The sequence below is a fragment of the Sminthopsis crassicaudata genome, chromosome 3, assembly GCF_048593235.1.
Source record: "Sminthopsis crassicaudata isolate SCR6 chromosome 3, ASM4859323v1, whole genome shotgun sequence".
NCBI lineage: Eukaryota > Metazoa > Chordata > Mammalia > Dasyuromorphia > Dasyuridae > Sminthopsis > Sminthopsis crassicaudata.
The window spans coordinates 199,566,655-199,582,173 of record NC_133619.1 but is presented as its reverse complement, the minus strand read 5'-3'; the positions used below and the strand labels follow the sequence as shown (position 1 = coordinate 199,582,173).

Sequence of the window (15,519 nt, the reverse complement as noted above, 5' to 3'; positions counted from 1 at the left end):
TACATATCTGTAGTCTCTTTATTAAAAGTTATAGCTTAAACAGTTGTTGTAAAATAATATATGTTGTTTTTGGTATAAATAATAAAAGTAGCCTTCATATAATTCTCTAAATTATATGTGTAATTTATATACATACACACACATATGTATATGTATATGTATATAAATTACATACAAATTATATATGTATATATAGATATATAGATAGATAGGTAGAAGTAAATATATAAACTCTTTAAAGTTTTCAAATTAATGTATTTATATGAAGATGAAATAACTTGTTCAATTGTGACCAACTCTTCCTGATCCTACATGGGGTCTTCTTGGCAAAAATATTGGAGTGGTTTTCCATTTCCTTCTCCAAGGAGATTAAGGCAAAACAGAAAATTAATGTTTTACCCAGAGTCATATAACTAGCAAAGGTTTAAGAACAAATCTGAACTCATGCTTTCTTTATTCTAGGTTCAATATTTTATCCACTAAGCCATCTAGCTGCCTTGAATTGTTAACACACTGTATGTGTTTGTGTGTATATATGTTGTACATACTCACACAACGCTATACAGAATACCTACATATGCACAGATATACCTACATAAATAAATACGTATATGTGGAATTGACATGTATATCCATGTGTGTGCATATATCTATCTATCTATCTATCTATCTATCTATCTATCTATCTATCTATATTTGCGATTTAGTTATTTGGTCTTGTTTGACTCCTTGTCACTCCATGGCCCTTACTGTTTATGGGTTGCTTTTTGTTTTGTTTTGTTCTACTCTTGGTAAAAATATTGGAGTGGTTTGACATTTCTTCCTTCAGTGGATTAAGTATCTGAAGTCATATTTGAACTCAGATCTTCCCAATTGTAAACACAGCATTCTGTCTACTGAGCCCTAAAGCTGTCCCATGAAAATTATTTTATCCAGGTTTAAAGAAAAAATTAAAGTGTCAGAAGTAGCTTTTAAATCCAGGTATTCACATCTAAAACTCTGTCTAACAGAATGATTCTTATATAAACCTTTTAAAACTACCTATTTTAACTTTATCCCTATGAATTAATGTTTCTATTATTTATAGAACTGTCCTTGAATTATATCTTTGAGCCATGGTTCATTACTGATAAAATTTTACTTGTTCTTATTTGTTTTGAGGTATTTTGTCATGATGAGGTATGAGTTGTCTGTAGTCCCTAAATTTAACCACAATCATATCTTTTTTAAATACATTAGCAATTAAATTGTCTCTGTCTGCTCTAAATAATCTGATTTCTAGGACATCTAGAAGAAAGAATTAGAGTAGTTCTCTAATAACTTAAGAACGGAAATGTATGGCCTAAATTAGAAATGCTATTCATTCCTACTTATCATTCCTATATCCATATCATTCCTATACCTATAATGCTTCTTTTCCAATCAACCAAAGTAGATAAAATATAAATATGAAGGGACTGATAATTTAAAAATTTTACTCTAGAATTCAAGCTTTCCATCAATGGAAAATATAATGAAGCAAATCCATACCAGGAAATGAACAAAATTCAGAATTTTATAAATCTATGTGTGTGAACTAATGGAGAACATACCAATGTCAATTGACATTGACAATCTTGCTGAAAAACTTTAAATAATAACAGATCACATATTACGTGTAACATTTTGCTATCACTTCACAACTTTTTATAGTTTTAACTTTTAAGGGAGAAAAAAACCCTGCCAATTTGGGCATTCTACTGCCATGTACTCTGTTTAATTGAAAGATCTTGACTCCAAAGGGATCATGGTAAAAATGCCTTCTTTCTTTGATCAGGGAAATAGTGTATTATAGACACATAGTGAAACACACATTATTAGAAATAGCCAACCAGCCAATCAGATCTAAGTGTACTTGGTTACAAGGGATAGTTCTTAGTGGGGTCAGGGGAGGGAGTTGTTGAGAAGTGACATCTATGTAAATACACACACACACACATATACATATCCAAATACGGATATATATATGTGCATTTATATTTGTATTCATATATACATATATAAAAACATTTGTTTAAAAATAAGTTCCACAATTCCATATTCAATGAAGCAGAGTATAATACATTAAAAATCACTAAAGCTGATAATTCAAACAATTTTTTAAAAGTATTTTAAATTAAGGTTTTGCGCTTTTCTTTCCAATCTAAATTTTTTCCTGATGAGTTTATTCCATTCTAGTCTGATTGAGAATCATATTTCTAACTCAATCATGTTATCTTAAATCAGATTCCAATGCTTTTCAGTATTCCTTGTACTACCTTCTTAAATTTTAAATTGGTTTGATATCAAAATGTCCCTGGATTATTTCTCTTGGTTACCAGTAATTTTGTGTTTTACCAGCTTTAGGTCAGCTACCATGGGAAAATATTCAGATAGAAAGAGAAAGATCCTATTCTCTTTTTCTGTTACTTGCTCTTTCAATCTTTCTTCTACAAAGAAAAAAGAAATAGAAACTAGTAGAGAAATGGTTCTATTCTGGATGTTATTACCAAAAATATAAAACTTGTTTCCATTTAGATATATTAATAGATAATTTTCAACTTTCTTCTTTTGAAGTAATCCTTATACTAGTATATTTCCTCTGTTTATTATTTCCATTTTTTATGTATATTATTTGAACACAGTTGTTTGCATGTTGTTTCCACTATTACACTGTGAATTCTGCCATAACAGAGATAGTTTTGGGGAGCTTTAATTTATTTTTCTTTCTTTGTACTCCCAGGGCTTAGCTTAGTGTGTCTAGCACATAATGGAAACATAATAAGACTTGAGGACAGACTATTATTTAACAATGAAGCTACATATAATTTAATTTGAGCAAAATCAAATATAGGTCTAAAAGCCTGTTGTTACTAGCAATAGCTTCAAATACAAACTGCTACTTTCTTAAAAAGTTTAGAAACAGATACTTTGTGAATATATTTATATAAGAGCATTTCTATTAAAAAATTTAATTATATAGTGAACCACTACTCTATTTATAGTGAATATTTAAGGTAATGCTTGGCATTTTAATTATATTAATAAAAGTATTGTAATGTTAAAAATCTATATATTCTTCTCTTTGAACTAGAGAACAGATAAAACCAGTTGAACTCCAGAAAGGTTGGATGGGTAGATGAGAAAAAAAAAGGAAGAAAATTGTTCAGTATTGTAGATGTTATATTCATCATTTGGTAGATATTCAAAGTGTTTATATATTTTTCAAGAATTCACATTCTCAGCTATTCCTCAATAAATAAGATAAAATATGAGGAGCCACAGACAGCTTTAGTTATTAGTCAAAAAGGCTAGTTTAATTATAATACTAATACTAATAATAATAATCCAACTCAGTCCTCAAATCTCCAGTACACACTCTCTTACTGACATCAGAAATGAGAAAGCCTATGGATCACTGGCCTCTGGAAAATTACTTGAAAACTATCACATGATGAAAATCTTTCAAAACAAACTAGAATATTTTATTTTATTTTCCAATTTCTCTAATTATCTGATTGTGAAAAAGAACTTCTCATTTCTGATTGAATCTAAAACATTTCAAAATCACAAGGCAATATAATATATAATATATAAACATTATATATATATATATATATATATATATATATTTATAGCTGTGACCATACAATGACTATCTGTTTTTAAAATACACTTTTAGAAAAAATATTTCCTTTTCTCCAGCCCTCACCCCTGGGTTTTTATTAGGATTTTTTCTGACTGGATTTTTGTGGTTCTTTCCTTGGAATAACTTGCTATTTCTCCCACATGTGTCTAATTCTATTTTTTAATTTTTTAATTACTCGAGGAACAAAGGCTGTGAGGTTACATGACCACCACAATGAACAAACGCTGTGAGGTTACATGACCACCACAATGCTCCATGGTGTTAATGACATTTCCGATTATAAACCAGAGTTTCCCCAAGGATTAAAAGCTTTGTCATAAATATCTCTGAGCCCAATTGTGAATAAGGAAAAAAAAAAAGAACAATAATGCAGTAACATTCTCTCTCCTTCCAAACCTTCCAATCCTTTCACAAAGTTACATTTTGAGTTAGTTAGCATTAGATTGGAGTTGAAGATCTTGGGTTCAACTTTTCTTCCTTCTTAGTTGTATGACCTTAGGCAAGTCTTTTAACTTATCTTGCAATTTTATGTCAAGCTATCCCACTCTCTTTATATTCATTTTCTTAAATCTCAAATGTGACCAAGTCACTTTCCTATCTAATGAACTCTAATGATATCCAATCAGTACGAGGATGAATTTTATCATTTTATTATTAATTATTTTATATGGCATTTAAAGCCCTTCATGACCTGGCCTCAACTTATCTAGGTACTCAGACTTATTGCATATAGAGTAACGTCCAGAAAAAATGTTCTTTGAACTCAGGACTCCATATCTGATTTCTCTCCCTTGTATTTCCAGAAATGGAATGGATTTTCTCCTTACCATTATCTCAAAGAATGTGTTCTTTTCTTCATGGCTGAGCTCAAAAGCCACCTTATACAAAAGACCTTTTCTTATCTCCCAGCAACCACTCACTTTTATATATCTGTATATAAACATGTTGTCTTCTCCAATTACAATGTTAGTTTTTGAGAAAAAGACCTTTTTTTTTTCCTTTTATGTATGTTACCAGAAGCCAGCAGAATTCATGACAAATATTGTTGATCCCATTTGGGGTTTTCTTGGCAAAAGTTCTGCTCATTTTTACAGATGAGGTGCAAGCAGGGGTTGCCTAGGGCTACATAGCTAGTATCTGAAGCCAAAGCAAGTCTTCTAAACCTGGTGTGCTATCTATTATACCAGCAAGCCTCCACAGTAAGGGGTTTAAAAAAATTATTGATTTGTTTATATACTAAGCCAAAGATAGAGGGAGTATCTACAGCATGAGTGAGACACTAAAAATGTTTAAATTAAGTTTTAAGAAGAATAACAAAAGATACTTGTTTTTCTAAATGTATAGTAGAACATTTGTAAATAAAAAAATATATATGATATCAAGAAATTTTAATGTATATAATTATATTAATATAATCTCCTACATTATACAATGTGATATTTTATATATGATTTAAATGTTATACATACTATATTATATATAATGTACATAGTTCTCTCAAAAATCTTGGTATATTTTAAAATTCAACAAGTTTAATAAATTTAGAATCACAAATGCTATGATAATTATTTTATTGTATTTTATACTTACATAGTTTCATGGATTTTTAATAATAAATTTAAAAAATTTTAATTATAACAAGAGAGATTGCTATCATCATGTAGTGACAGTTTCAAGATGAAACTTTCTCAGATCAATAGATTAGTAGAGAGGATCCTCTTTCTTGGCCATCTTAGTCATCCAATCTAGTTCCATTAGATTTTTTTTTCTAGTGGGGTCAGTATAAAATTATGGGTATTTATCAAAATTTTGTTAATTAAATGATATTCAGACTAAAATTACAAATGTTTACAGTCATCAAGCATGAGCTGATGAAAATTTTTAAGAAGTTCAAAAGTATATCTGAAATATAAAGCACAATATAAACACATTGAACTGATTAAAATTATATCAATACTTTTAACTTTTAAGTAACATTTCAAATTTTATTTTTGTAAGTTTGTAGAACTTTTAGCTCTTAAGTTATTAAAACTTAAAATTGCCCTGAGTTTGAAATAGCTAGCTACAGATAAATCTAAATATCTATTAAGACATAACAAACTTCATAGTCTGATACAATTCTGATGACCTTCATCACTTCTCCTGAGGTCTGTTTATCTGAAGGAAATGCCTATCTATGACTTACATACAACTGAATTAAATCAATCCATTAAAAATGTGTTCCCACAATCCCATTAAAGATCTGGGCTCCCCTAAGATAATAAAAAAATGTCTCTAGTGCTTTCACATGATGTCAAATATTTAAGATTTACAGGATGATGAGAGGAGAATGGAATTGCACAGGATAAAAAGCTATTGAGTATTTGACACTAAGATTACGATAAGAGCAGCTATGTCCTGATCAGATTTTTTCATGCATTGGCTCCAATATTTTTCAATACTAATTTTAAGGCAGTGTACACAAGTATTAGAGTTAGTCTGCAAGGGGAATCAATGCCTTAATAGAGCTAATAAAATAATAATAGATATTTATAGTTATATTATTTGCAAAAAATGATTTAAATGTTATTGTTTCTTGGAACCTAAGAATCAGAAAGTAACAGAAAGATAATAGTAGTCATTACTACCAGCTTCATTTTACAAATGAGAAAACTAAGTGTAAAAGAGGAGATACATAATATCTACAACATGATTGTTCCTCAGACCTTCCTAATATAAGTCAAGGGCTTTACTTATTGTATCAAACTCTCCCTCTACATCTCAGTTCATGTACATTTTCAAGGATGAAGGACTGTAATTAATTAGTCATCCTAGATAATTGGATACTTTGATAGTTTGACACTTTGAAGAAGCTATAATGTTATTAGTAAACATTTCCTCTATTAATAATGAACAAAACTATTCAATGGCTTTTCATCCTAGGCAATTAAATACTCACCCCCACCTTTCTGTAAAGCTTGTATATCTAGATCTAGCCAAAGCACTGGAGAGATTAATTTCTTCTTTTAGTATCATTCAGGCAGTCTGATTACCTTCACATGACTTGCCCACTTCTTTTTCTAGATAAAACTGTCTTCCAACAATGTCTCTTGCTTTCATGCTTTCATATAAGTTACTTCTATTGACATGTTACAATCTCTGTGTGGCCCGTTTAATTACTTGCTTTCTTGATAGAATTATCGGCTATTTGTTTTAAAGACATTTGTTTTCCTTTATTCTCACTTTCCATACAACCTTTAAGAAAATCCACATTTTTCCTATTGTCACTGCTTTGACAAAAGATAGGAACCTGTCTGTTCTTAACATTCATAGAACTATAGGAGTTAGCAAGGATCAGTATAGGGAAAATTGGTAGCTTTATTGTTCATCCTGAGTCAAAAGGTCTTACCATATGACTTAATTTTTAATCTTACTGTATGTGTCTCTGTCTTTCTGTCTTCCTCTTTGGATTTCTCTTTTGGATTTAAATTATCTCTGTGGCTTCTTTACACATGCACACATGCACACACACGCACATACCCATGACTATCAAGCTTCATTTCAAACAAAGGTAAGAGATAAAATTTAACTAATAAATTTTCATTAGTGATAATATGGCTTTTCAAAAATGTAAATGGCAGAAGACTTTATAATCAAAAAACTTTACTCTCATATTTTTATTTCATAAATAATGTATATAGAATAAAAGCAAAATGATATCATGTCTCATTTAGGGTGTTGGAACAAAATCATGAAATACCAAGGTAGACTCATTGCTTCCATATGTATTGAGCCTAATGACTCAATGAATGAATGATTATTCTATGGAAATAAATTTGCTTTGCAAAAAAAGTAATAATAATTCTAAGTATTATAATTCAGATGACAGTCTGAAATGAGCAATATTCTATTGACTGGGATCACCAACATCTTTATATTTTTCTTTTATATTTATATAAACAAGTATAAACGCTACAGTGTTAGACATTTTGGAAAACAAGTCAGTCTTCATTTGGCATATAATATAAAAATAGAATAAAAGATATACGTATAATTGCAAAATAGCTTTCATTTCTATTTCTATAGTTATAATGGAAAGCCAACTTAAGAAAGGGAATATTAAACTCAACTTCCCTATGGATAATTTTATGTGTTAATATATAATGATTCAATTTAAAACATATGAGACAAACTCACTATTACTGTACACTTACATTGGTCACACAGATTATAATACAAAAGCCCAAATGACATATCATAAGCTTTCATCCATAGACATCACAAGTTAAAATATTCTTCATTTTTATTATTAAAAAACAAACTCTATAACACACAAAGAAAGTTCATCTGGCACCAAGACCTTATTGAAATAGAAATCATTACTCACAAAAATAAAGTAAATATTACTATGAGTTATCTAAATAACAACATTTGTGGTCACTGCAATTTGTCAAGTCTGTTATCATAATGCTCACTGAGTGCTGACAATGTGATCAATGAAGTATGTGTGTGTGTGTGTGTGTGTGTGTGTGTGTGTGTGTGTGTGTGTGTAACGCAACTCACAAATTCATTGACCTGGAACTAGAAAGAAGTTGAGATAATGAAGTAATAAAAATCAGATATAAGATTTAAATTTACATCCTTTAACTCAGAAATCACCTCTCTTTTTACTATGCAACAGATTTGGAATTATTTTTTCATGGGAGACAATTTATATCAGCAAAACAAAAACCAAAACTTTTTTTTTTTTTTTTAACAAAATGATCATCCCCTTGATCTTGTATATATTTGAAGGCAAATCAAACAATGGTTTCTTGAAGGAAAATTCCCACCTCAGAAACAGAAAAATTCTAAATAGTGATTAAAGCATGATGTTACCTTGGCAAACATAGCCCCTCTCTTCATGCCCAGCATTGCACAAGCACTTGCCAATGGGCACCAACCATTCCCCTTCTGTGCTGCAGTACATTCTGGGTGGTTCCTCCTCCTTGGAATTATTAACACAAGAACCTCGGACTTCTACCAGGGACTGGGAGTCCATAGGTACTGTATCTGGAAACATTGCCAGGTTTTTCACTGTAAAAGGGCACTTTTTAAAGTATACCCTCACAGATACTAAGGCAACACAGGCACCAACATCTTGAAAAGCCAAATAAAAGCCTTTCCTGTTTACTGGGCCTACCTCTCGAACCTCAGTGTTGAGCTTGAGAATACGGTCTCCCAGGTCCATTTGTGTGAAACTTTCATCAGCTGCAATTGTGTCAATCTTGGTAAACTGATGTTCTTGGAATTTGATCCTGTGGTCATCATCTGACTCCATGTAGTAGAGGTTGAAAGTCTCCTTGCAAGTTCCCAAAACCAGTGGGATACTATTGCAGTCTCTTAGTGTAAACTTGAGTTCCACATAGATTTTCTGAGCTGAATTTCTTGGGACCCAGTTTGTTCTCAGCCAATTATTTTGATTATGATCCATAACATTGCACACCTGGTAAGTCCTGATAGGGGTATAATGTTCATCAACCCCACTGATTTCTTCCCACTAGTTTCAAAAAAACAAACAACAAAAGAAGAAGAATTGATATTAATAGGGTAATTATATTTTAAATGAGATGTCAGTATCTAAGCTATTTCACAGAAATTATAAAAACAAAAAAAAAAAAAATAGCCATTATTTCTGTCAGCAATACTTTTGACATCATTTTTTACATATCTCCTTTTGTGTTGTTCTTCTTTATTTCATCTTACCCCAGATCCTCAATTCTATTCTTCTGGATTTTTGTCATAGATGCTCAATATATATTTCTTCTATTTTCAATTCATCATGCATGTAAGTGCCACAATTATCTTTGTAATGTTTATCGACCATGTTATTTCTCTGTTCAAAATTCTCTATTGTCTACCAAGTACAAATCAAATTATTTTACAGAGTAACTCAACTTTACCTTTTCAGCATTTATTTCTATTATTTTCTTTCATGCACAAAATTAAGTAGTCTCTACCCTCTAAACTTATATTATGATTTCCTATCTTCAGGAAATTCTTGTCTTCATTCACATCATTTCCTATGACTTTAATCCTCCTTTCCTATACCAATCAATTGATTTCTTTGATTTTTCATGTTGATAATCACATTTTCTCATTTGCCTTCACTTTGATGTACACATACTTCTATAACAGACTCATCATGTATCATACTTAATTATATATTTATATTGCCATGAGAACAAAGACTGAGATTCTATCCCAGTATAGAGCATATCACATGACAAAAGGACCTGCAGAATAATTGAATGTATGTGGCACATTTGTCAAGAGGCATCTGAGATCATGTGTTGCTTTTCACAATTACTTGCTATTTGAGCAGGAGCAAGTTACCTAAGGTCTCTGAGCCTTAGTATCACCTATCATGTATGTTTGCAACAATCAAATGAGATCTTGTAGCATACTTTAAAGTGCTATGTAAATCATTATCATTAAAACTTTTTGATATTTGTTTATTGAATTGATCTATATTAATTAGCATTAACAATTCAAGCATTATTTATCATACAGGTTAAAGTACTAAACTCATTTCTTTCAGATTAAAAATCACAATTCGGGGGGGGCGGAGCCAAGATGGCGGAGAAGATACACGCTAATTTGTAAGCTCCCTTCTTCCCTCATTACCAATTAGTTAAATCAGCCTCAAAATTAACGCCAGACTGATAAAAACCACAAGGATTAGAAGCACAACTTACCAGCTGAAGAGAACCTGAAATTTCAACAGAAAAGGGTGATTCCCAAGGGGAGGAAAAAAAAGACCAGCACAGACAGGGTTAGGTGCTAGCACACTGTGCCAATTGGGCTGGGGAAAACTCTGGGATCAGAGAAGCCACTGAGATAGAGGAATCTGACACAGGCTATTAGCTCTTCTCTGCTTATAAAACAGATTTCTTAGAGAAATCAAGCCACTTTAAAATATAAATCTAGATCCTAGAACCACCCCAATACGGAAGTGACCTAATAGATCTCCAGATGGCTATGAAGACACCTACTGCTTCCCGGGGCTTCTCCTTGAGGTAGTTGAGAGCCTGAACAGCTGGGACACAGCCTGAGGCAGCCTTTAATCCACACAGTGTGGGGTTCAGCCTGAGGCAGTGGAATTCTAGCAGCTGCAGAATTCCCAGAGAAACAGAAGTCCCAGAGAAGTGGAACCTTTGAAGTAAGGACCATGGTTTCTGGGCAGACAATTCTGATTTGAGCACAGGGGCTTTTCATTTCAGCTGCTGATATCCACAGCCCCACAGAAGGCATTGCCTAGAGTTTGTGATGCTTTCACTGTTCAGCCTTAAACCTCAGGGCAGTCACTAAGCCACACAGAGGGGTCCCTCACGGGGCACTCCTCACAGCGCAGCCATGCTAACCACCTCTGAGGCATCTCCGGGGAGGGGGGAGAAGAATGCTTTCCGAGAGCTCTCTCTTAGCTCAGGATCAGGGTTGATGCATTCTACCTCTGGTCTGGGAGGAAGCTGGTAAATAAATAAATAAACTTCTTACCCCAAGGGCAAACCCCAACAGATTTTTAACAATGAGTAAGAAGCTGAAGAGAACGATAGACACTTTCTACACAGAAAAAAGAGCAGGTATCCAACCCCAAGGAAGCTAACACCTGACAGTCAGCAGATAATACCCTAAAGGGGAATGATACCTGCCCCCAATCACATAACTCTCTCCTAGAAAAGACTATTGAAAAGTTAAGAGAGTTTAAAGAAAAATGGGGAAAGGAAAGAGAAGCTATGATAGAGAATAACAACGTCCTGAAATTTGAGTTGGAAAAAATAAAGAATTCACAGGAAGTGCAGGGACACAAAATTTGTGAATTAGAAAAGGTTAAAAAAATAACAGGAAAGTAGGATTTCTGAATTGGAAAAGATAAAAAATTCTCAAGAAAGTAGGATTTCTGAATTGGAAAAAGAAAATAATTCTCTAGAAAAAAATTAGTGAAATGGAAAAAATGCAACAGAGCAAAATAATTCATTTAAAAACTCAAGTGGGCATATATAAAAAGAACTAAAAATGTGAATGAAGAAAATAACTCATTAAAAATTAGGATGAAACAAATAGAAATGAATGATTCATTGAGAAACTAAGAATCAGTCAAACAAAACAAAAAAAAAAAATGAAAAGCTGGAAAATAACGTCAAATACTTACTGGGAAAATCTATAGACCTGGAAAATAGAACTAGGAGAGATAATCTGAGGATCATTAGACTTCCTGAAAACTATGATCAAAAAAAGAGCCTAGATTCTATTTTACAGGAATGTCCAGAGATAATAGGAACAGAAGGGAAAATAGGGGTTGAAAGAATTCATCAAACACCTTCTGAAAAAGACCCTAAAAAAAGAACTCCACTGAACATTGTGGCTAAGCTCCAGAACTACCAAACTAAGGAAAAATATTGGAAGCAGTGAGGAGAAAAAAAATTCAAATATCAAGGTGCAGCAATAAGGGTCACTCAAGATCTGGCTGCCTCCACATTTAAGGATCGAAGGGCCTGGAACCTGATATTCCAAAAGGCAAAAGAACAGGGATTGCAACCAAGAATAAACTACCCAGCTAAGTTTAGTATTTTCTTCCATGGAAGAAAATGGACATTTAATGAAACAGAGGAATTCCCATTTGTTTCTAAGAAAAAAACCAGACTTAAACAAAAAATTTGATCTACATCCACAAGACTGAAGAGGAAAAAGGTGTAAAAAAACAAAAACAAAAACAAAAACAAACAAACAAACAAAAAACAACAAATCTTGAGAACTGTATCTCTGTTGTGGATATACAGAATGTCCGCATGGAAAATTTGATTTTACTGATATAAAAAAGGGAAGTAGTAAAGGGAAGAGGATAGTATCAGAAAAAGGGGAAGAAGAGATAAAAAGAGGGAAACTACATCCCACTAAAAGCCATAAAAAATCTACCACATCTGAGGCAATTTAGAGAGGGGGAGAAACATTGTGTGAATCTTACTCTCATCAGAGTAGGGCAAAGAGTAAATAATTGACATATTTGTTTTTCAGAGAATTCTCTCTCACCTCATTAAAAGGGGGGAGAGGAAAAGGGAAAAGGAAAAGGGGAATAAGGGAAGGGTACAAGAAATGGGAAGGGACTTAAAAGGAGGGGGGGGATACTAAAAAGGGAGGGCTGTGTGTCACAAATGGGATCTATAAATTAAATATTGGGGAAAGGGTTCAGAGGGATCAAGGGATTAAAAAAAAAGCATAATCTGGGGATAATGATGGCAGGAAATAGAGAATTAGTAATTTTAACTGTAAATGTGAATGGGATGAAATCACCCATTAAACGGAGGCAGATAGCACTCTGGATCAAAAGTCAGAACCCTACAATATGTTGTTTACAGGAAACACACTTAAAGCAGGGAGATACATACAAAGTAAAGGTAAAAGGTTGGAGCAGAATCTATTATGCAAGCAGAATCTATTATGCTTCAGGTAAAGCCAAAAAGCAGGGGTTGTCATCCTTATCAAGCAAAAGCAGAAAGTGATCTAATTAAAAGAATCCTACTAAAAGGTAACCTGGACAATGAAGCCATATCAATACTAAACATATATGCACCAAGTGGTATAGCATCTAACTTCCTAAAGGAATAGTTAAGAGAGTTGCAAGAAGATATAGACAGCAAAACTATAATAGTGGGAGATGTCAACCTTGCACTCTCAGAATTAGACAAATCAAACCACAAAACAAATAAGAAAGAAATTAAAAAGGTAAACAGATCATTAGAAAAACTAGGTATGATAGACCTTTGGAGAAAATTGAATGGTGATAGAAAGCAGTATACTTTCTTCTCAGCAGTTCATGGAACCTATACAAAAATTAAACATATATTAGGACATAAAGATCTCAAAATTAAATGCAGGAAGGTAGAAATAGTAAATGCCTTCTCCTCAGATCACAATGCAATTAAAATTACATTCAATAAGAAGTTAGGGGTAAATAGACCAAAAAGTAATTGGAAATTGAATAACCTCATCTTAAAGAATGACTAGGTGAAACAGCAAATTATAGAAACAATTAATAATTTCACTCAAGGTAATGACAATGATGAGACATCATACCAAAATTTGTGGGATGCAGTTAAAGTGGTAATAAGGGGTAATTTTATATCTTTAGAGGCTTATTTCAACTAAATAGAGAAAAAAAAAGATTAATGAATTGGGTCTGCAACTTAAAAAGCTAGAAAAAGACCAAATTAAAGACCTCCAATCAAAAACTAAACTTGAAATACTAAAATTAAAAGGAGAAATCAATAATATTGAAAGTAAAAAAAAAAAAAAACTATTGAATTAATAAATAAAACCAAGAGTTGATTTTATGAAAAAGCCAATAAAATAGATAAACCTTTGGTAAATCTGATCAGAAAAATGAAAGAGGAACATCAGATTATTAGTCTTACAAATGAAAAGGGGGATTTTCCACCAATGAAGAGGAAACTAGAGAAATAATGAGTTACTTTGACCAACTTTTTGCCAATAAATTTGATAACTTAAGTGAGATTGATGACTACCTCCAAAAACATAGGATTCTTCGATTAACAGCGTAGGAGATAAATTGCTTAAATAGTCCCATTTCACAAAAAGAAATAGAATAAGCTATTAATGAGCTCCCAAGGAAAAAATCCCCAGGACCAGATGGATTTACATGTGAATTCTGCCAAACATTTAAAGAACAATTAGCCCCAATGTTATATAAACTATTTGAAAAAATAGGGGATGAAGGAGTCCTACCAAACTCCTTTTATGACACAGACATGTTATTGATACCTAAACCAGGTCGATTGAAAACTGAGAAAGAAAACTATAGACCAATCTCCCTAATGAATATTGATACTAAAGTCACAAGTCCAAGAGATTCACAAGTCTAAAGGAAACAATCCTGCTCATGATCTTCCAGGAGATTCAGAAACTAAGATTGATTTCCAGGAGATTCATACGGCAGAAACCCACAATCCCACACTCTTGGAGATTCAGAGTGAAGATTCATTCCCACTTCAACCCTAGTGCTGGCTGGAGACACTCAGACAAGACCTCTCCGGGAACCAAGGAGAGAGATAAGCCTCTATTAAAGCTAACCGGGTCCAGGAAAAGATTTAGGATTTTGAAGGACAAAATAAAGGATCTGGACTTTTTAACTCCTGGCTGCATTTTGGGATTATTGAACTGAACTGAAAGGAAGGCTGCCTCCAGAAGCTCCTCAAGAAATCTGCTCCCAGAGAAGGATTACAATTTAGAGAAAAAGAACATTACAAATAATTACCATGATAACAATTCGTGTTTCATCATTTATGCAATTAATTTTCTATAGACAGAAGGTTCAAGGATTTATTGTTAAAGGTTTCAGTCATATCAAGTAATGTTAAATCACTCAAAGCAAAGTTTAGAATTACTTGTTAGAAATAGGAGAGAGACAACATAAGGCAATTGCATCTAATCCCATTACACATAGTAACTATCTTCAATATTGTATTTAATACATATGAAGGAATAAAGGTACAGTTACAAGAATTTGTACAGACACATATTCATCTTAGTTCCAGTGAGTTAGAGTAAACAATCTTATTCTACTTTTACTAAGCAGCTAGGTTAATATTAACCCAATGGAGAACTCATTAAAAATCACAAATTCCTGGAGGCAATTGGAGTTAAGTTTAAGGAAATACTTTATCTTGGAGACATGATTGGCCCAAATCACAATTTTAAAAGTTTTTACATCATATCACCCCACCCCATCAACATCCATGCCACATTTATTTCTTTATATTATTTATATTTTAAAACACTCTCATCTGCTAATGACTATGAGACCTCATTTTCTCTGT

General features: G+C 32.4%; 1 protein-coding gene across 4 annotated transcripts in view; it reads right to left on the bottom strand.

Moving 5' to 3' along the window:
- The window catches only part of EPHA3 (EPH receptor A3), a 573,903-nt gene that overhangs the window by 365,030 nt on the left and 193,354 nt on the right, over positions 1 to 15,519 (bottom strand). For all 4 annotated transcript variants that reach the window (XM_074299815.1, XM_074299812.1, XM_074299813.1 and 1 more), the window contains exon 3: positions 8,525 to 9,185. In XM_074299815.1, the coding sequence (XP_074155916.1) occupies positions 8,525 to 9,185 (661 nt within the window). The remainder of the gene's footprint in view (positions 1 to 8,524; positions 9,186 to 15,519) is intronic.